We start from the raw sequence: 23,260 nt of genomic DNA, 5'->3' as shown, positions 1-23,260 counted from the left end.
GAATTTCTTTTAAAATACCTTATGAAGCTGTTTAAAAATTGGAATGAAACATTTAAAAGATCCTGGTGGTATGGCTTTGCTTATTCAAATCCTCTGTGATTTGTGTAACCCAAGACTACCAGTGAATTTGTAAGGGAAAGAAAGTTTAATTAAAATGTCAGTTTCCTAAATGTAATTATTTGTTTATGAAGGATTATTTTAGGTAGCTTTTTATGAAACGCTGGAGGGCACTATTATGAAATTCCCATAGCAAGGGAGGGAATGTGATGAATTTGACAGAGCTGTTTGTGGGGTTCTGAATAAAAATGCCACGCCCCTTAGAGGTGCTCCGTATGTCATATATTGATGCCGGTTACCAGGAATTAACCTCCTGGAACTGCCTTTGGATACTGTCATATTTCAAGTTGAACTGGCCAATGTGGTCATAGGGAAGGTGACACAAGCGTAGTCAGTGACTGTCAGCTCATGAAAAATGAGCCTTAATTGAATCCGAGGGCAAAACACTCTTCAAGATCTCAGTAGAAAGCTGGCATGTGAGAGCCAAAGTAAACCTTTTTCCTCATGTTTGAGTCTTTGCTCCATTGGAAGAGAAAGAATGCTCCGTTTATGGACAATAAATACAGGGCAGTATCAGCCACAGGTGAACCAGTGCCATCATCTGACCCACCTTGAACTGATGAACGGGCATGGATGTAGGATTTCTGAAAGCTCAGGAGTCCATGAACTAGAATTAGAATTTTATCACATGTAGATAGTTTCTGGAATTGTTACTTCTTGCTATTCCCTTAGTTCTAGAAGATATCTTTGGGTTTTCCTAAGTCTGAAAAATAGTTTAGATTTGCCATCGACTCTCTGCCTATTATCGGCACTTTAATAAGTTATTCAAACCTCTTTGGTCCTCAGTTACATTCCCTAATATGAGGGGACCGATCTGGCACAAATAAAGTTTTCTTTCCTACAGAACTTTATTGTATCCTCCCACTGGGTCCTGGTCGAGGAAGTAATTTTTTTTTTTTTATTGTGGTAAAATGTACATAACAAAAGTTTACCTTTTTAACCATTTTTAAGTGTACAGTTCAGTGGTGTTAAGTACATTCACAGTGTTGTGATGAGATATTTTACAGTGAAGGAAGCTAAGAGATAAAGTCATAATTCACATAGAAACTTTGTGCCAGAAGCTGTGCTAGACCCCGGAATATGCATGTGTAGGAGATATTTATGTGTCTGGATAGAATTTTTATGATTTTCATCTTTGTAGTGAGTATAATACAGTATAATTGGGAAAATAAAGTGATGCTGTATATGTATTAAACATGGCTATATTTAATAACAGTTCACATATGCATATGGTTACACGTAGCAAAATTCGTCCACAACATTCATAGGTTTAATAGTCATGCTTCAAAATATTTTCTAGCAGCTCTGTGGGTCCATTTCGTGTATTTCTGATTTGGCTGTGGTACAGACATGAGGCTGCTGTCAGGACATGAGCTCAGCAAGCTGCCCAGTACCTGCAACTCACAGAGGCTACTTCATTCTTTACATGTTCCCAGAACAGTAGTGATGAAAATTTTGGGGGTGTTGGGATCAAAAATACCCTGTAAAGAAAGCTAACTATAAAAATAATGTGGCTTTAGAAAATGGTGATTTTTTAATTGAGGTATAGTTGACAATATTATAGTAGTTTATGGTGTACAAGAGTGATTCAAAATTTTTATAGATTATACTCCATTTATAGTCATAAGAAATGGTGATTTTTATATAGAAAATAGAAATACGGGGTACATTACTGAGGGGAACATTAAGAGGGATATCAAATTTAACAGTGATTCTGATCCTTGACATGTATAAGTTCATCTTTGCTTAATCAAGAATAAGAAAACTTGACCAGTGAAACCATTTTAGCTACTAGTTTAGCTCCAATGCAAAATCTTGTGAAAAAGTTTAGTGAAAGTGAAAAGACAGTTACCTTGTGGTATTAAGATATGTATAGGAAATATGTGACTGTTCTCAGAATATGAATTGAAAGCCAGGAGCTATGCAAACATTTTCATAATGGATTTCCATTAAAGTCATCTTTCCATGATTGAAGACTGGTTTGAGAAATTTAGTTCCCCAATGTGGAGCTAATAAGAGTGACCACATCAGAGTTGCTTGTCTTCCCAGGAAGTGTTTTCTTGGCCACTGAAGATACACCTAGAGAGAAGGCTGAATGGAGCAAGCATCTCCCTCTAAGCTTTTGTGAACATACGTATCTAAAGAAGGGCAGTGAGCCTCAGAGTTTAAAGTGGCTAAGGATATTCCCCCTTGTCTTAAGAGAAACCTGACTTCTCTTCAAGTATACAGAGTCCCCTATAGCCCTTCTGTATTGATTTTCTATTGCTGTACAACAAATTACCATAGACTTAGCATCTTAAAACCACATATATTTATCATCTTACTATATCCATGGGTCAGAAGTCTAGATGCTGCAACTTGGTTTTTCCAGGGTCTCACGAGGTCACAATCAAGGTGTCAGTTGGGGTTGCATCTCTTTCTAGAGTTTAGATCCTCTTACAAGCTCATGTAGTTGTTGGAGGAATTCAGTTCCTTGTAGTTATAGGACTGAGGTCCGCATTTTCTTTCTAGCCGTCAGTCAGGGACTGCTCTCGGCTCCTAGAGGCCTCTTGAGGGTCTTAGCCATGTGGTCTTTTCACTGGGCCTTTCACAGTCCCTCTCAAAACGTGGTTGCTCACTTCTCCGAGGCCAGCAGGAGAATCTCTCTGACCTCTAGATCCTCTGTCAGAGCTCAACTGATTAGGCCAGGCCCATCCAGGATACTGTCTTTTGACTAATTCAGTGTTTAATTGGTCAGGGATCTTAATTATAGCTGCAAAATCCTTTTACTTTTCCTTATAAGGTCCTGCCCACACTCAAGGTCAGGGATTATGTTAGGGCATGGGTCCTTGGGGTCATTTTAGAATTTTACCTACCATACCTGTTTATTTTCTCACTGTGTTTCTCAGGGTCAGAAAGTGGAGGCAGGATCCTCTTTGCTCTCCATGGCTGCTTCCAGACCATTGCTCTTCCAACATTTGTGAAAAATAACAACAACAAATATAACTAACAAAATATCGAGACTTTGAGACTTGTTCCATTTGGCATTACCATTGTCTCTCCTGTTTTATTGCAGTCTTCTCTGTACTCCTTGTGTCTCCTGCTCTTTCATAAAAGACATGGGTACTGGCCTCACAACCTTGTACTTTGCTCCAAGCCTAGCTGTTATTCTGGATGATTTCTGTTTCCATCACCACATGGGGATACGTCAGGAGTTGGGAGGGAAGAAAGCATAGCAAAGAGCATGTGCATCAGCCCTTTGATTCTTTAAATGACTTTAATGATGTCTGAAAGATTATTAGAAACTTATTTTGCTATCTGTTTTGTATTTCATATAGTCTTTTGGTTATTGTTCCTTTAGGTACTTCAAAACATTTTTGTGGTTTTGTTTAATACCAGCCTACCTTATTTGTGGTAGGTAGAGTGGTAAAGGATAGGAATCAGGTGCCATGTTTGGGGTATAAAGCTAGAGCCCAAGCAGCCCACCTATGGGCTCTGGGCGTGGTGTTGGCTATAGCTGTCAGACAGTGGAGTGAGGAGACCCTTGAGGAAGGGGAAGCAGCGAGTCAGCCCAGGTTCTGACTGGTCAACTGTATGGAGCTGCTGAGACAGCCAGAGCAGTCTGTCATTTTGTTTGTTTTTGCTTCTTGTTTTGTTTGTTTAACAAAGGTGAGTCTGTTCCCTTTCGTTATGCTTTGGTTGCCAAGTACCAACAATATTCTGATGTTGGTAAAGCCTCGGTCCATGGTAACTTGAGGAAGAACTTTGTCCAACCCATTTCTTCTTTCCTGGTCCTGCCTCCGTTCTCTTGTGTTATCCTGAGTCCCACACTGGCCGGCGACTTCTTGGAACATCTGACCTGAGAGGCTAATTGCAGAGAGGTTTTCCTGAATCTCGTGCTGAAGGCTCAGAATTCAGCCTTAGTGACAGAGGCTTGCTGTCTCAACTAGAAAGCGTTCCCTACTGTTGTGGACCTTTTCGCATTTCACCCTCTTAGCCATCCCTGTTTCTCTCCGTAGCCCTGCAACATGCATCAGAGCAGTGGGCAGGGACTCTGCATGAAGCCTTTCTGTGAGCTGAGGTGGGGAGGAGGGTGTGCGTGCTGCCTGGCAGACCCAGTTCTCCACAGCTGCTCTGTCCAACACGGTAGCCACTGGCCACAGATAAAAAATGTAAATGCAAACTAAACAACACTAAATAAGATAAAAAAATTCAGGTTGGGCTTCCCTGGTGGCGCAGTGGTTGAGAGTCCACCTGCCGATGCAGGGGACAGGGGTTCGTGCCCCGGTCCGGAAAGATCCCACATGCCGCGGAGCGGCTGGGCCTGTGAGCCATGGCCGCTGAGCCTGCGCGTCCGGGGCCTGTGCTCTGCAACGGGAGAGGCCACAACAGTGAGAGGCCGGCGTACCACAAAAAAAAAAAAAAAAAAAAAAAAATTCAGGTCCTTCCTCACACTAGTCGTGTCTCAAGTGCTCAGTAGCCACGTGTGACTAGCAGTTACCATATTCAACAGCAGAATTAGAGAACACTTCCATCATTGCAGAAAGTTCTCTGGGATGGTGCTGCTTTAGAGTGTTTCTTTCCCTTTTGTCCTACAGCAGCGGCAATACCAGTGTCTTCTCTTCTCTTGGGGTCGAAGCTCGCCTCACTCACTGCTCTTAACGCCTGCAAGTCAGCTTCATGCAGGAATTACCTCCTTCCGCTACAGCAGGACTTGAGGGTGGCCTAGAGAAGACTGCCATCTCCTGGAGGGCTCCCTGATGGTGCTGGAAAGGCCATGTACTAGTTTTCTATTGCTGTAACAAATTATCGCACACTTAGCAGCTTAAAACAGCACAAATTTGTTATCTCATAGTTTATTAGAAGATCACCACAGGTTTCATCAGACTAAAATCATCCGCCTTGTATTCTTTTCTGGAAGATCGAGAGGAGAATGTTTTCTTGCTCCGTCAGGTTTTTGAGGAAATTCAGTTCCCTAAGGTTGTAGGTCTGAAGTCCAGTTTTCTTACTGGCTGTCAGCTCTAGAAGTTGCCCACACTCCTTCACTCCTGGCCCTCTTCCTCCAGCCACAAAGCCAGTAAAGGCAGGTTGAATCCCTTTCACAATTCAAATGTCCCTTGCATCTTCCTCCCTCGCATCTCTCTGACTTTAGCTGGGAGAGGTTTTCTGCTTATAAGGACTCACGTGACTAGATTGGGCCTAACCTGGGTAGTCTCCTCATCTCAAAATCTGTAACTTTAATCACATCTGCAAAGTCTCTTTTGCCATATGAGGTAGCATATTAGGGCATAGATATCCTTGGGAGGGGTGTTATTTGGTCTACCACATGCTTCCAAATTAATTCTTTGCATGTTATTAAGCAAAAATAGCTTATTTGAGATACAGTTTATTTGAAGAGGATAATTAAGATCCTACCATCTTTGTGTAAATGATATTATTATTAATTTTCCTTGGAGACAACATCAGGGGAAGGCAGGAAACATCAAGAAAGGAGTAGAGAAAGTGAACAAATAGGGAAGGTGGTACATGGAGAAAATCTTTACTTCTTAAACAATGTTTTATATTGCTTTTCACATAGTGGAACATACAACCCATAATACTGCAATTTGGAGTACATTGATAAAATATCACCAAGATATCTCTGAATTAACCACTTACTCATATTTTATCTTTAAAAAAAAAAAAGAGAAAACCTATACAAAAGTGGCATTATAATCACGAAGATAAATATCTGAAATGGAACAATGTTAAAGAAAATAAGCCTGTCAAATTGTGGGTAATTATGTGAGAGATTTAACAGCTTTCCCACCTATTAGATTGCTAACTTTTTTGATTTTTATGATGCCTCAATAAATCTATTTGATTTTAATGTTTGTTGCCATTCACTTGTTCATCATAGATTTCTGACCTCATTTCTAATTTAGTATTAAAATATTATGTAACCATTTAGTTTAATCAAATGATTCTAGACTGTTGTCTATTGTAGTGGTACTCTATAATAAACTATATTTATAGTTTTTGAGGATGAATGTAGTATTTATATTTCTCATCTTTCATTTTATTTATCTCATTAGCTAAGAAACCTTTCCAGCTTGGACCTACGTCATATCACTGAACTGGATAATGAAACCGTGATGGAAATTGTCAAGAGGTGCAAAAATCTAAGCTCTCTCAATCTCTGCCTGAACTGGATCATAAATGACAGGTAACCATTGTAACATGTTAAAAATACTTTTCCATAGGGAAACATGTGCTCTATGTACCAAGTACTGATTATCATTATAATAAGGCATGTCTACTTTAAGGAAAATGTGATAAAGCCATGACTTTTAAAATAGATATGTATAAGTTTTGAAAACCATTTAGAAGTATACTTTTAACCCATCCATTGCTTATATTTGCAACAAGGTTTTTATGTTCTAAGACTCAAATGTTTGCCTGAACAGTTATAATAATAGAAGTCTGTTGAATTTTCTCTTTGTCACCCACCCAAGACATATTGTTGATTTGTCACTTTAATATTTTTGCAACTTTTGTGTTAATTTTACTTTTCACTTATCAAGGAAAATGGTTCTGAGAAACTGTTTCAAACATTATGCATTCAGATCCTTTCTCAAGGATGACATTTTGTTTTCTGTATAAATAGAATTTGTTTTGAAAATGAAAGTCATGTGATGGACAGTTTAATATGTAGTGTAAAAATGTGTAAAATGGGTAGTTTTAAAAACAAACAATGATAAACCAGTTTTTCTCTGAAATATTTAATGAAGGAAATAAAAAGATGCAAGAACCCTTGAAAATAGATTTCTTTATAATGAAAACAGCTGCAGAGTTAGCACTACTCTACTACTGCTGATTAGTTTAGGTGGGTTCTTAAATATAAGCGTGAGATAAGATTCTTGCCCAGTAACTTTTCAAGAATAAATTTTTTTAAAAAGTTAGGCCATCAAAAATATTTTGCTTTCAAAATAGAAAGCACTATTTCAGCTATAATTAGAACCTATTTAGATTTAAATATTTTTCACAAATTAGAGCAGAGGTTTATTAAGTTTGTGTGGGATAATGCTTTAAATTCAATACACTTCCTTCTTTCACTTTTAATTTCCTTTTATACTTTTAACAATAAAATCGTGTAGACTACATTTTCCCCAAGTATGGTAAATTCTAGTGACTTTTTTTTTTTTTTTTTTTTTTTGCGGTACGCGGGCCTCTCACTGCTGTGGCCTCTACCGTTGCGGAGCACAGGCTCCGGATGTGCAGGCTCAGCGGCCATGGCTCACGGGCCCAGCTGCTCCGCGGCATGTGGGATCCTCCCGGACTGGGGCACAAACCCGTGTCCCCTGCATCGGCAGGCGGACTCTCAACCACTGCGCCACCAGGGAAGCCCTCTAGTGACATTTTTATAAAATACCCTGCATTGCTCTTTAAATTATGTGATCGCTTTTGACTTAGCTCTTTCTTAGTAAAATTTTTCTTGAAAAATTTACTAATCCAGAATTGGCCCATGGTCATCATTTATAAAAGGTGTTTATTGTTTTTGAGTAACAGTCACTATGTGAGGTGGATCAAAATCTAAAGAAAATTGATGAAAATTTTAAAAATTAAATTATTCTCTATAATCAACATTCGCCTACATAGCCAATTATGTGGCAACTTAAAAATAATCTTTTAAGTGTTTTTCATAATAACTAATAAAATAAAGTACATGAAAAACATCATCCCGTGGTTTAGGTGTTTAGCATTAGCTTAATATTGAGGTAAACTTCTTGGTAATGCTTCAGGTTGAAAGGTGAAAACTATTTGTGCTACAATATGGTTATGAAAACGATTGCCTTTCATTGCACAACAGTATTCTATGTCCATGCATAGAAGACTCAGTACTTGGAGCCTACAGAGGTAAATTAGATGCAGTCCATATATGATTATAAGGGCTATCTGCTTGGTAAACATTTTGCTTAGGTTTGTATTATTTACACAAAGATATTCAGAGATTTCTCATCATTTAGCTCTTCAAATGCTTATTTAGCCACAACTGGGTATTTACAAATAAAAAAGTGGGCAGCCCTCACCTTCTCTTTCTTAGGTTCCATCTACTCAGATCTCTTGCTATTTCAGTCATTTTTTTCTAATTATAATGGTTATTTGGTATTTGATCCTAAATACCTGTACTGTAGAGATTTATTTGCAAGGAATGAAAGTGTATTTTTATGTTTTTAATGGAAAAGTTTGGATTAATTGAGAAATCATGCATTTTAATGAGGCTGAGCGGTAGAGTTTTAAAGATCAGACTCTTTTAGGTTTTAATTACACTGCTTGCACTTATCCTGTGTACTGTAATAGGAGTTTCAAACATTAAAACCCACTTTGTAGTATCATCTAAATTACTCAGCTCATTGTTCTTGCCATACTCTATCACTAAGCTAAGTAATATTTGTAATTATATTGGTATAAATCTAGGACTTCCCATCAGACTTAATTATAATTTCAGCACTTAGCCGAGATGGGTTAGTAACCTTTCATATAGAGGACACTGGAATGCACTAATGCATTTAGCCTATCAATTAGCGTCTGTTTTACATTTGTTCATTATTATTATCCTCTAGTAAATCAGGAGGCATTTATTAACCCCCTACTAAATACTTGGTGCTGTGTCTCAGACTGTGGAGAACTGAGTCCCTGCTGCTCTCAGAAGGTTTTCTCTTTAGGTGACATAAGACTTAATGAGTGAGATAATAGTGAGCCTTGTAAGGATAGAGGGGAGGAAGGTAACCTGTATTACCCAGGTAATTGATAGGCACTTTACATGTGTTCTCAATTAATCCTTTCAACATCTTTTGTCAGCGGAAGGTCATACTATTCCTATTAAATTTAGCCCATTTGTTTGACTTTTCTTTGGCTTTTCCAGTTGTATGTATTTTACATCTTTGCTGCAGTAAAAACTGGATGGGGACAAACAAGAAAAAGCAAATGGCTGATGAGTCAATTTCCATTTCATAGCTAGGTTCACATACAATTGACATTTATATGTAACATTCTTAGTTTTTTTTTAGACTAATCTCATCATTTTCTTTCATAATAAAGTTACAATAGAACCTTTAGATACTATTTTAAACTTAATACCTGTGAAAAGGATCTATGTTTAATGCTGCTAGCTTTAAAAAAGGATTCCTCACGTGAAGATACCCTTTGATACTCTTCCCAGATCTTTAGATATAAGATTTATGCTGGATTTTAAAAGATTTTATCAATAAACTTTTTCTGAAGCTCAAAATTTTAAAATATTTAGCAATTGAAGATCTTTACTGTTAAGCTCATGAAACCTTTTAGCATTCTGTGGTTCTTGAATTGATCTGTGTGACTAAGACATGCTGTTCTTTATCTTTGTTTTCTAAAAGGACTTTTTGTGTTTAGAGAGTTAAACAGCGTGATATTTTCTTGTATTCAGAAGGATGGTCTTAGTAGTCGTTTGACATTTACCATTGCTTTTGAATACAAATCAAATCCAAGTGGTTTATGAAAAGACGACGCTGACTATTTCTATCAATGATTTAAATTAAACATCTGGTTATTATGTCTCCTCTACTCTCTCTGACTGTAAGTTTATTGGAATGTTTACTTGTATTTGATATAAATCCTTTGTTATTTCACATTCAATTTGGTCTTCATTGTTTTTGTATGTTTGGTATAGAGTCCAGAAGCAGCATGCTTTGAATGTAAAAAAAAGATATATAAAAATGTGAATGGTTCTGAGCATCTTTATAGTAATATGCCTATAATGGCTTTTTTTTTTTTGTCAAGAAGAATTAAGTGAAATCTAATTTATTTTAATAGATCTTTATGGAAGCTATTTTTAATATTTAAATTGGCTACCAAAGAGAGAATTAATCCACCTAATTTCAATTTTTAACGTTAGTCCTGAAAATAAAATTTGATCATATAATGTATATACCCATTATCTAATATATGATTCTTTCATTGACAGTTGACCATGCTTGCTCATGAATTAGGAAAACAGTACAAGATAACAATACAAGAGAAGTGAAAGATTCTCTAGCATCCGTCAGCTAAAGTCACAAAACAGCAAAAGTCAGGCTGGTTGTTAAAGCCAGTTATGCTGCCAACTGGTTGAACTTGCCTAGCTAGAGATTTATTCTTTGAATTTGCAGTTTAAAACAAAATTGAATGTATAAGTTTGTTGAACATGGATAACTAAGGATACCTTCTTTAAGGAGTTAATTTGCTGTATGAATCTTATATTTATGTAAAGGCAGCTGTTGCATCAGTGGACACTCTAAAATTTGAGGACTTTTAAACCTGAGACTGTTGCAACCAGTTTCTTTCAAGTATAAAATAACGTTTACAATATGTTACTCTTTCACTTTATATGTACTTGTGTTTAGAATAGTAACTATAAATATCTTCTCTTTAAGTAAAACTTTTGAATACCATCATTTTGAAATTGCAAACTGGTGGGCTCAGCTGAGTCCGGTCCACAAAGCTGTTTTGTTTGGCCTATACAATATTTTAAAAATTGAATTAGTTACCAACTTAAAAAAATTGGGGTAGTTCACATAAAAATTCTGAATTTTGGCCTTCTCTTGGGAAAGTTGCAAATCTAGCAACATTGGACCCACAGTTTCTCACGTCAACAGTTTTTCCAGGATGAGTAATGGGCTTTTCTCGTTGGCCATTCTCCAATTTCTCTACTATTCCCACCCAGCGTGACCTATTTTTTTAATATTATCTACTTGTTCCTTACCCAGTCTACGAATTGAATTCTCCCTTATTGAAATCCAGAATGTAGAGATTTTTAGGTAAAGATTTCTTATTTTAAATCAAGTAGTTCTTTTTAAATTGAGCCTGATAACATATGTTAACAGATAATATAGAGTTGATTAGTTTACCTAAATTAGTTCTTCATTATTTCAGGCCTCAGAACTTTGGCCAACATGTTGAAGTTACAGAGGGAGACAGAATTCAGTTTAAAATAAATTAAAACCTTCGTTTTCATTGACTGCCTTCCAAAATGGAGAACTCACTCCCACTTAGTGTTCAAACGAGTGTTCTAAAACAGTTTCCTGAATAATAGAGCTGAACTAGTTTACTAAATTAACTCCAACTTCAAGCCTGTGATTTAAAATGAATTTATTTGCAATGCTTAGTATTTGACTCACAATTCCTTTGTTTATAATATTAAGAAAAACCTTAAGACTATTCTTTCTCTTTTCTTTTTCTGTGCAGAGTCCTTTTTAGTCTTTTAGGTATACTGAGATTGAAGTTGTAGAGTGACAGATTACTCCACCACCCCTTTCAGGGAGACTGACAGCATCCTGGCTCATGTAGCACTCAATGAGGCTTTCTATAAAGATTTTTCTAACTCCCTTGATCTTCTCTGGATGTTTATTCTGTTTCTTCTTTAAAATTTCCATTGATTCAATAAAAAACGGTGACATTTAGAAATAAAGTTCAAAGAGGATTTGAGCAGGTGTTGGTGATATAAAATATTTGCTGAGTGCCCATTGTGTTTTATTTCCAAGAATTGTTTTGTGAACATATGCTATATATTGTATTTATAAGTGTTCGAGGACTGGGTGGATAATCTACCATCTTCCTGTGAATGTCACGTCACAGTGGACTTAGAATTTTATTTCATTTCAATCCCCTAATATTACTTAATTCTCCTAGAGACTTAGGTTCAAAGATTGCCCAAGGGGGACAAACCTATCCATTAAATCCAGCAGGCATGGTTGAATTTGAGTTGGAGAATATTTTGTTTTCTATTAAAGTTAAGTGATCTGGAGGAGAGGAATACTTTTCACCTTGGAGTATTGAGTGTGAAGTTTGAACAATTTGCTCCTATAAAAGCATGAAAACTTGGAAATAAAGAGGTGGTAAAAATAATGCTGCCCATAGAAGCAGCTCCATGGTGGTATTTAGAGCAGCGCTCTCCTGCCAGTGTAGAATGCTGAGCAGTCTATCTGCATACTTTTGGTGCCTAATAATGTGGTAGGGCTGGTTAGGTGGAGTTTTAGTAAATCTGAATTTTAGTTATTTCCGTAATTTACTACATAGTTTTGAGTATGTTCTATATCTATTCATATTTTTTAAAAAAGGATGAATATATTTTACTGAGTTCTAGGAGAGTTGCAGGGACAGAATGGAGCCTTTCTGAGCTAGTGACGCTTGTTTGAGGTTGGCTTATTATTGATACTCTCTTTTATAGTCACAGTTATTTGTAAGACCATCCCTAGAAGAATAGTATGATATTGGGGTAACTACTATTCAGGCCCCCTAACCATCTTCAAAAATGATGCCTTAGGTGTCCTTCTATCCATTAGACCCTCTCTTTAAAACCATGATTGCTTTTTGTAGTGCCCCTGAGGTTGGAGGGTATAATATTTTCTCTCTTTTGTTTTTTAACCAAGGATAATAACAACAGCTAATAATAGCTACCATTTATTACCATCTGTGCCATACAGTGTGCTAAGTGTTTACACCCTGTGTTTCATTTAATCTTTACAACAGCCCTGAGGAAGAAATTAACCTCATTTTTAAATGGAGGGATTAAGGTCCAGAAAGGTTAGACTGCTCTCAACTAGTAAGTGGTGGAGCCAAGACTGGAACGCATTTTTCTGTGTCTTCAAAGTCCAAGCTCTAACCACGAGGGGCTCACTGTCTCCCAGTACCTTATTCTGACTCAGACCTAATGACCTAATGTCCTGATTTGCTCAGGACAGTATCAGCCCATTCTTGTTGTTTTGGAATTCTGTCAGGGTTAGCACTTGCGCTGCCATTGCTCCTTTCTGTGTTCCAGATGTCCCGCTTTGGATGATAAACTACGTGGTCATCCTACCTCAGACTATGCTTGATCATTCTGAGCATCATTAGAGTGTTGCCTTCTCTTTTCCGTATGGGGTATCTGAGCGGTAAAAGTTTCAGATAAGACCTGTAGATTTAAAAAACATGTAATTTTGTAATAAAAAGCAATTTTTCCCCCAACAACTCCATTTATAAACACTCTTCATTTCTTACTAAGTTTCTTAAAGGAAAGTAGAAAGTATTGCTCGTTTTTGTGTCTTATACCACATCTAGCTCATACTTGATATCAAAAAGAATTTCAGAATGAATTTTGAGTAGATATTTAAGCATGTGATGATACACACTTACTTTTACAAATAGTTTATTATCTATAAATGCTCTCTGTCAGTTGTAACAAATTAATCGTTGCAGAGTGAAGGAGAATACTGGGTGGTATATACTTTGAGTAAGTTGTTACTGGGTTAAAAAGGAGGAAGTTAACTTCATTGAAGGTTTCAGTACCTTTGGTAAAAAATAACTGCCATAACTAATCTGTACAGTTTCCCTAGCATATGTGATTTTTCAAATAGCTTAATGATATTTTTCTACAGAAGGAGAAGTTTTTCTGATAAAGCGATTTGTGCATTTATCCTCAGATGAAATTCAAATTAAAGGTACTTTTTCATTGTTTGGTATGTAGTGCTGTTGGGTATCGGTTCTGATATTGGTTCTTTCAATAATTCTAATTGCCGAATATCATTTTAAAGGAAATATTAATTGATATATAACATTAGAGCATTTAACCTAGTACAGTCACTTGAAAGGAAATCTATATGAGGTCGTCTTTATCTCATCTATGTCAGCCTGCTTTGATTTTTAACTCCAGTTCTGGAGGTGGGATGGAAACTGGATTTGATGTGGAAGAGTTTGTCTTATTGATTGTCCACATTTCTGTCGTATAGAAAAATGCGAATTTTTATGATAGTTCCAACGTATAATGGTAATTTTCGATTTCTGCTTTGTCTTTGGTTCCTAGTGAGCAATAATGCATAAGTAAACATTTCTGCAAATAATAATAATGAACAGAGCTTTTATAGAATCATATTATTGGTATTCCTGGATGTGCTATTCTAAATGCTGCCATTGATTTTGTGTTTTTAAGACAATATAAAGATGAGTAAATGTCTATATTAAGCACTTAGTTTGTGGGATTAAAAAATTATGTCTTATGTGTTATGAATCAGAATTCATGATCAAATTATGGGAAAGAATGGGACACAATGTATCAATATATGATGATGAATGAATGCAGTGCTGTATACGCATAAATTTGGAGGCTTCCTAACCTCAAAACCCATTTTAAAATTACCAACAATGAACAAAATCTTCACTTATTGATGAAAATGAGAATAGTTTATTGACTGTTGGGACAAATTTATGACTTCCTGCCCTCCCCCCTCTTCCCCCCAGCTGTTGTCTTATTCTTAATCCCCAACCAGAAATGGTAATTAAAATAACTCACTGTTGTCAAAATTTTTAAATGTATGATAAATGAAGCCCAGTAAATAGTGAAAATATGAGAAAGGTGATTAAATCTGACAATTTCCTTGTAAAAGGCTTGAGATGATAAATATCTCCTGTGATTAGTTATTAATTTAGTGCAAGAGATTTTGCTTCAGCCTAAAATATTTTATGAACAGTGGCATAAAGAAATATCTTAGAAGATAGGTACACACATGTTTAACCAGAGGAGAAATAGCTGGAACTTGATTGGTATTAATTAAAAATGGCAGACATGACATGTACGTGCCTGGGCTACTTTCCGTATGACGGTCCTTTCAGAAATTAAAAAAGAATACATGAAGACATGAAGAATGACAGAGTACTTTCAGCTTGAACCTTTTTGTTTCATGAAGATGGAAAGGTTTTATGTATATCATTCCTCAACTGATAAAATATTTAGTTTAAGGTAGTATAAAATAACTCCTTGCTTATTGAAGTTGACAAAAGCAAACTTGTTTCATTAACAGTTATAGTTGCACTGCTAATAATTTCCCTTAAAATGAATGTGAATTCCTTTATATTTAAAGAAAAGATAAAATAATAATGGTGGTTGTAATGAAGTGCTGTATCACGTTACTGTTGGCTGAATCCATAGCCCATCAGTCTACTGGTGGCATATATCATTGTGTGGCTGTGTAATGTTTTGTTTATGAATCTCTCTCTTGGCAAGGGTGAATCTGCGTCTTCATCTTTGGCCCTCTGCCCCAGCCTCAGCCCCTGGAACCTCACATAGAGCCCAGCTCAGAGAAGCAATTTAATACCTACGTGTTGAGGGAATTATAAATGTTGCTTTTGTAGGATGGATAAATCTGTTTTTAAATTTGGCTTGAACTCTGGCTGAAATCCAGGCAACTGGTTCACATGTCCTCCTTCTTCCAGATTTACTTACCTCTGAATAAAGTTGATACTTAATAAAGTGAGGACAATGTCATTGTCTTGATTTAGATAGAGCTTGCTTTATGTATTGCATGCTTTTTATCTGAAAGCCATAGCTTCGTTTTTTGAACAATACCTAGGCTTTAATGTTGAATCGTTGGTTTCTGCTTTTTTAATAGAGTCTTTGGAATACTTTTAAATGAAGATCCAGAAACTTCATTTGCTTTTCATATGTAATGACACCTTGTATTAATTGAAAAGAGGCAGAGGAGACAGTTACAGCTTTTTTTCTGTTTCTTGGTGAGAAAAGTGTGGCTATATGAAAAAACTGTTGCATATTTTTTCTTCATTCTTCCTTGTAGCACTTTTAAGTGCTGCTCTTTAAATGTATGTTTAATATTTGGTTAATTGTAACTATGAACCTAAACATACTGATTTAAGTCCAGGTTCACATTAGAACAATTATCTGGTTAATTGCTCTTGTGAAAAAATAGGCTAAAAATCATCAGAACGTCAACTTGTGAAAGCAGTGGCAGGAGTTTCAAAACCACCAAGCATACCTACTGCAAATCACATCAGCAAAGCAATTAATTTAGGCTAATTGCTTTTCTGTTTGTTCAAGATGCACTTTGGAACTGTCTTTTGAAATCGTGGCAATTAAGATTAGTAAGCAATATAATTAAAGAATGTTAGAATGGTCACTATTTTTCAAAAATGGTAATTATTCCATATGAACCTATATAGTAGATGTATCACCCATGTGGGACTTGGAAATAATTAAAGCAAAATAGGAGTATTTTAGCACACAAGTTTCCCTTTAAAAATAAATCGAGTAGGTTACCTTTTCAGCAACTGTAGCACAGGGTTATCTTTAATCTCTAATTATCAAGAAGAATTATCTCGTTTCAATAATGCACACACTAAGGAGGTTTGTTCACACAGGGGGAGAAATAACCACCGAAGATGGCACTGGCTAGTGGCATTTTCTCTAACAGATGTGTTTCGGGGTTCTTGTATGGCTTGTCCTAACATAATCAGGATTTTTAAATGTCTTAAAAAACAGATTAGGCATACCTCATGTTATTGAAGTTTTCCTTTATTGAGCATTATAATTTGGGCAGCACCAATTTGTCTAAAATTGAAAACGACTTGAGTTTCCAACTGTTTCTGTATAAAGCCATGTTGTAACAGAACCTCAGCTAAAAAAAATGGCAACTTTAGGAATCAGTTCTTCATTGGAAATGTAGGAATGTCATTAGTGGGGGAATTAGTCATTCCCCAAACTGCTTCTCTGTTCACCATATTGTCAAACAGCAAGTAGCTATTTCTTTCATCTCTCTCCTTCCCTAAGGAGCCATTCTTATCACGCAGCGTGTTTAGTGGCCTGTCCTGCCCTATGAAATTATCCAAAGCAAATAGATTGGATTGTATTAAGGACTGTGGCTCTCGGAGTGAATCTTTGAGAGACACACCTGTTAAAGGAAGTCTTGATAGCAGTCACTTTGTGACTTTCCGGGTCTGTGACAAGAAATTTAGGAAGATATTCATTAAAATTAGATTTGATGCAATCAGTTAAATTTCAAGTTTTGTTTTGGCATTCTACTTTTTGTTTGTTAGTAGATACAAAAATTATTTTCTTTATTTTTCTTTATTTCTGCTTAAATCGGTATGAATAGATCTCTAAGCCTAGCTAGTTAACTGTATCACAAAACTAGATTTTTCTCTAGTGATCACTTTCATGGAGAAGAACAAAAGTGTATTTAGTTTTTACAAGGATATATTTTTCTTTACTTCTTTTACAAAACTTCATAGTTTCTAGAAGTGCGGCATACTTGATCCAGATTTCCCGGTGATGCTGTTTGTTGTGGAATGTTTGATTAGAAAGCTTCATGGTGAAGGTAAAAATATCAAATCAGATGAAAATAAATATATTGATTAGAATAAATAGAAAAGTGTGGAGGACTCCTAGAATACAGAAAAATGAACAAAGAAACCTAAATGATGTTGGTCTTCTTTTGAATCTGTCATTGAAGTAGCAGAACAGTGTTACTCTGGTTTGGGGAAAACTCAAGCTAGTACTTCTTTTTGGCCTTTAAAACATGAATTCTGCAATTATTTATAGTTGAAAGACAGCATAGGTGCTATAAAATTTGTCACTATTTCACAGACTTTAGAAGATTGCAAATTATAGCCACATATTTACCCTATCCCTATATGCCTTTGTGCATTGGTATATTGACTACCCTTACATCAAGAGGTGGCATCTGTTTTTCTATCCCCTTGAACTTGGGCTGGCTTTGTGACTTGCTCTAACCAATAGGATGTAGTGGAAATTATGTTGTGGGACTTCCAAGGTTTGGCTTCAAGGGGCCTTGCAACTTGCTTTTCTGGAAGCTGCCCCACCTGAAGAGGCCCAGAGTAGTCTCTCTGAGAATGAGAGATCACATGGAGATAGAGGTCTAGCCAACAGCCAGGGTCGAACTGTCAGACGTGTGACAGAGGCCATCTTAAACCGTCCAGCCTCAGTCAAACCTTTGGATTCCTGCAGTCCTGTGAATGAAACCCGCAGAACTGCTCAGCTGAGCCCAGGGAGTTGTAAGCAAGTAAGAGCAGTTTTTTTAAGCTGCGAAGTTTTGGTGTAGTTTGTTATTCAGACATTGATGTTGTAGCTGCTCTATGCTGAACATTTTGTATTAAGTTAGGCAAGGTGCCAAGAGTGCTTTATTCATTATCCTATTTAATTATCACATCAACTCTGTGACATAGGTATCATTATGCCCTATTTTATAGATGAGGTAAAAAAAAGGCTCAGAGAGGTAAAAGATCTTGCTGGCGATCACAGCTAGGAAGTGCAGTCAGGACTGAATGCAGATCTGCCTGACCTCAGTCTCACCTATCAAACTAGCTCCAAAAGCTTATTTTAAGTTTAAAAATACATTTGGTTGCGATAAGCAGTTAAACCTACCAGTAGAGTCTATGAATATAAGTACTATCTAACTTGCATTATAATAAAATACATCTCATTGATTAAAATAAATATTACAATAAATAACATCCATTTGCAGTTTCTAGTGTAACTATTTAATCTTGGGTAATCACCTAAAAAACGCATGGGGAAAAGAGACAGTTCTTCTGAAAGGAATAGTGTGAATACAAAATTAAGAATACATAAATATAAGGCCTTGATTTTATATGTATTTAAAACCGTTTTTGGCGTTTCATATTATTCAGAATAGATCTCTTTCTACCCTATTGTCAAGTTAGGGAGAAATGGAAAAAAAGGAGATCATCTTTTAGAAGAATTGTGGCTGAAGCTTAATCACTGTCATGTTTGCCTTCAACACTGTGTTTTTTAGTAATAAGTCTTGTAAGGACATAACTTCTATGGCCTATAGGCAGTAATGGTACTAATACCTATGACGAAAATACCACAAAAAATTCTACAAATAGAAGTGGTAGTCTTTTCATTTTTTGAAATGCTTTTTTAAAAAATTTTAACTATCACCTTAGAAACCATACATCAATAAACTAATTAAGACTAGTGGGTGATTCTGACATGTATATCATATCTCATCTTACCATTTACTATAGCACCACACTAATCAGACCTGCCTCAGGGTTTTATTGCCTGTTAAATGAAGCCTGGGAGCATTTCCTCCATGATTTATTATGGTATTTGGAGAAGTAGTTTCATTTGGGAAATACAGTTTCCATTTGTTTTCCTTTTAACTTGAATTTAAACTCAATTCCTATTTTTGGTGTTGATTAATCTTTTTTTCCATTAGCAAATTACCAGTGTATTTTAATATTTTGTTGTATTACACACAGAGATGAATATTTTGTTTTGTGTGAGTATATATCTGGAGACTCCTGCGTTTGGGGAAAGGAGAGAGAGTAGGTTGCATTTTTTTTCTTTTAGTTTTAACTTACACGCAGATGGGTTGTAAATTTCTTAGAATGTGACATTGATAACAGCATAGGAATTAAAACTGTATCTGGGAATTTTGACTTTTGCATATTCCTGGGCTCCTAACCAGAAGTTTAGTAAATGTGTGTTGATTGATTAGATGGCAATATAAATAAACCTAGTAAACGTAAGCTTATGTTCAAGGTAAAAGAAAAAGAAAATGAACTGTTCACATTCTTCAAGAAATAGAGCATATCAAAATAAGTCAGTCAAAAGAGTCAAGTTCATTTAATGAATATAGACATAGCCTTTAAAAATGCGTTATAGGTGTAATTGAAGAGTTAAAGAGGCACACACTGAATTCTCTGACAGGGGTGTGGTTTATATGTGAGGTACTTGGATACAGTTTTAGTCTGACAACATGTTAACCTTGCTGGATTAAAAAAAAACTGAATGAAGGGGCTTCCCTGGTGGCGCAGTGGTTGAGAGTCCGCCTGCCGATGCAGGGGACACAGGTTCGTGCCCCGGTCCGGGAAGGTCCCACATGCCACGGAGCGGCTAGGCCCGTGAGCCACGGCCGCTAAGCCTGTGCGTCCGGAGCCTGTGCTCCGCAACGGGAGAGGCCACAATTTATTTGGAAAGGGGATGACAAAATATGTCAAGACAATGCCCTGGCTTTCTTCATTAAATTTAGTAATGATTTGGGGAAAAAAAAGAAGAGTTTTTCTGTAACATTTTTTTCTGCAGATTTATAGACATTTGTGGGATAAATATCTTCAAAGAAATATATATCACTTATCACACAGTTAATATTTTGCGTATTATGGTCTTATTGGAATTAGAAATGTTTAGTAATTTATATCTTTAAATAGATGTACATCTTCTTTTTGTTTCCAAGATTTTTCTTTTATGAGTTTATTTCCAATACTGAGTCATCATTATGTTATAGAGGAGTTTTGTTTTTGTTTTTGTTTTCTTTTTTGGTGATGGCTTTTGGCAGCCATCCATCTCCAAGTACAGTGTAACATGTAACAGTGAAGCTTGTTAAAGGGGGAGAAGTATAAACTATCACCAGGCAGGCCCTGACAGACATTCAGACATCCACACAGACACTGCTGCTACTTGATGGTGTCTCCCATTTTGAAAATGTAGCTATTTAAAAAGGGACAAGGTCGCAATAACTTTACACGCCTGTTGCTTGTTGTATGCACATATATTTTACTTGTGATTCTTTCCCCACTGACAGTATCTTTCTAATGTTTAATTTGAATGGTTACATTTATCTTTGCTAACTTGTCACTGTTAGTTGTATACTACGTTTCAATCCTCTAAATAGATTGTATATGTGCACACTGTACTTGGTAAAGAATTTAGAATTTGTGGTGATCCACACTGATGGGCTTGGGAGTATGTATGGGGGAGAACATGGGATAGATAGTAATTCAAAGTAGCAGGAAATCCTAACGTGCACCTCTCCATGTTTTTAGCACTGATAGGCATTGATTTCATTTCATTGTTGAGATAATGGTGTCCTGTAAGCATTTAGGTGGAACAAAATGCCTAGGGTTAAACGTGGACTGTAGTTAATCTTCAGTGCAACTCATCCTCAGGCAGGTAATCAAAATACACACTTGTTATTTTGAAAGTTCTGTTAAAGCTGTTATTTAAAAGTGCCAATCATATCCAGATGCAAATTCCAGAATATACCCCCAATATATTATAATCATCAGCATCGAGCTGCAATCATTTATTTTAAGAATCACATTTGCAAGCTAGGTCCATTTAAAATAAATATCCTGAGCTTCCCTGGAGGCGCAGTGGTTAAGAATCCACCTGCCAATGCAGGGGACACAGGTTCAAGCCCTGGTCCGGGAAGACCCCACATGCCGCGGAGGAACTAAGCCCGTGCGCCACAACTGCTGAGCCCGTGTGCCACAACTACAGAGGCCCATGTGCCTAAAGCCTGTGCTCCGCAACAGGAGAAGCCACCGCAATGAGAAGCCCATGCACCGCTACGAAGAGCAGCCCCCGCTTGCTACAACTAGAAGAAAGCCTGCAGGCAGCAACGAAGACCCAACACAGCCAAAAATAAATAAAATAAAACATTTAAAATAAAATAAAATATCCCAAATCTTAGTGTAAAGTAATTTTGTAGTGAAATTACTTCTTTTTTTTTAAAGTAGATACACCCAACTGGGTTGTTTAAGTATATGTATGAGTGAAACTTATTTCCAAAGACTTCAGAGTGGGAAAAATCAACAACTTTTATTTTGTCCTAAGCTCCTCTTTTTTTTTTTTTTTTTACATCTTTATTGGAGTATAATTGCTTTACAATGGTATGCTAGTTTCTGCTTTATAACAAAGTGAATCATCTATATATATACATATATCCCCATATCTCCTCCCTCTTGCCTCTCCCTCCCACCCTCCCTATCCCAACCCTCTAGGTGGTCACAGAGCACCCAGCTGATCTCCCTGTGCTATGCAGCTGCTTCCCACTGGCTATCTGTAACCAACAACTTTTGACTTTATATTTTAAGGGCAACACAGAGGAAATTTTTGTTCAATTTCTGTTTAATTTGCTGTGACTGCTGTTGACATTCACAAATTATGTCATTAATTTTGACATGCAAATAAGAAAACCAGCGACTTTGGGATTCAGCTCTGAAGAGCTCTCACAGGTGCTTAGACATGTCGCCTCTGTCTCCCCGCCAGGCATAACAGGACGATCGGTAAATGAGATGTTGTAGTTTTCCCACAAGCCTTTGTAAAAGGAGTCTTTTTTCCTCTTTCTGATCCATTACAGAGCAGTTGATTCTCAGGAACTTTTCCCCCTTTAATTTATGCCTTCTTTCCTTACTTAAAGCCGTGGTCTCTTTTACTTTTTTGTTGATGAAGTCATTGATGGCATTTCTCAGGTAATTTTTTCCCCTTTAACTTGGATCTTCTTCCATTCCTTCAATCTATAGAGTATTTTCTTTTATTGTTGTCAGTGTCACTGATGACATTTTCATCTGGTTCTTGACATATTCATTTTATAATACATGGCATTTTAAGGAGTTTTTTGGTCAGTGACATTTTGGCAAACACTTGCCAGTGGCTACCAGAGAAGGTCAGTTAGACGCGGAGCAATGAAATAAATTACCCTGAAAGGCTTCTGTGCAATACTAATGAATAGGGCTCGCAGAGGACTATGGGAGTCTGGGGTTCTTTGTGTTGTTTTTTGTTGTTGTTGTTATTGTTGTTCCAGATTTTTATCATTGTCATTCACTATATAACCTTGGTAAACTTATTTAAGTTCTCTTTGATAAGATTGAGTTAATGAGAACCTACCTTAGTGAAATGTTTGGAGGCTTAATCATGTTTCAAAAGCACTTTGAGTATGAATCGTTTGTTCATTATTAGAATGGTGGCTTGGGTGGTACCATCCATCATTGATGCTTTATCACCATTGTAGCCTCATGGTTCCCTGCAAATTGACAGTGAAGGTCTTATATCAAACATTTTAAAGACACTAGCAGATTCTTGATGGCTATTTACTGCTTCTTGTGTGGTAATACTGAAGTGTTCACAATTATCTGAAGAAAATAAGGCAATTAGTGTGTACTCATTATTGTATATTTTCATAAATGACTCTATTTTCAGATTAAATGGGTGAAGTGTTTTCAGATTCATAAATGGAGGTTTTTTTTAAAAAAACCAGTGACCCCTACTTATGTTGCCATAAAGTAAAATACCTTAATATATAGCTACTTTACCTCTGTGAATGTTTTTCACTTGCAGTTTTTATCCAAATACTGTATATTTTAATGAGTTACACTTTTCAGAATATACTTTAACATTATCTACACACACACATACTCACACACACATGATGGACTAATAAGGAGATTAAATGAAATTCAAAATATCTAAGGAAGCAGGGCTTTCAATTTCTAATTTCTGGTTCAGTTGAGGAAATATAATGACAGAAAATTAAGGAAATTAACTGTTTACTTTGAGTGCTTATATGTAATTCTG

The 23,260-nt window shown here is 36.4% G+C and overlaps 1 protein-coding gene across 8 annotated transcripts in view; it reads left to right on the top strand.

Moving 5' to 3' along the window:
* The window catches only part of FBXL17 (F-box and leucine rich repeat protein 17), a 480,781-nt gene that overhangs the window by 159,878 nt on the left and 297,643 nt on the right, over positions 1–23,260 (top strand). For 6 of the 8 annotated variants that reach the window (XM_089909151.1, XM_022591594.3, XM_022591605.3 and 3 more), the window contains one exon: positions 6,171–6,301. In XM_089909151.1, the coding sequence (XP_089765277.1) occupies positions 6,171–6,301 (131 nt within the window). The other 2 variants (XM_089909153.1, XM_089909155.1) reach the window with 2 other exon arrangements.

The sequence above is a fragment of the Delphinapterus leucas genome, chromosome 3 (genome assembly GCF_059928025.1).
Source record: "Delphinapterus leucas isolate spDelLeu-1000000601 "Yukka" chromosome 3, BTC_Dleu_Yukka2, whole genome shotgun sequence".
NCBI lineage: Eukaryota > Metazoa > Chordata > Mammalia > Artiodactyla > Monodontidae > Delphinapterus > Delphinapterus leucas.
This window is presented reverse-complemented; position numbering and strand designations above follow the sequence as displayed.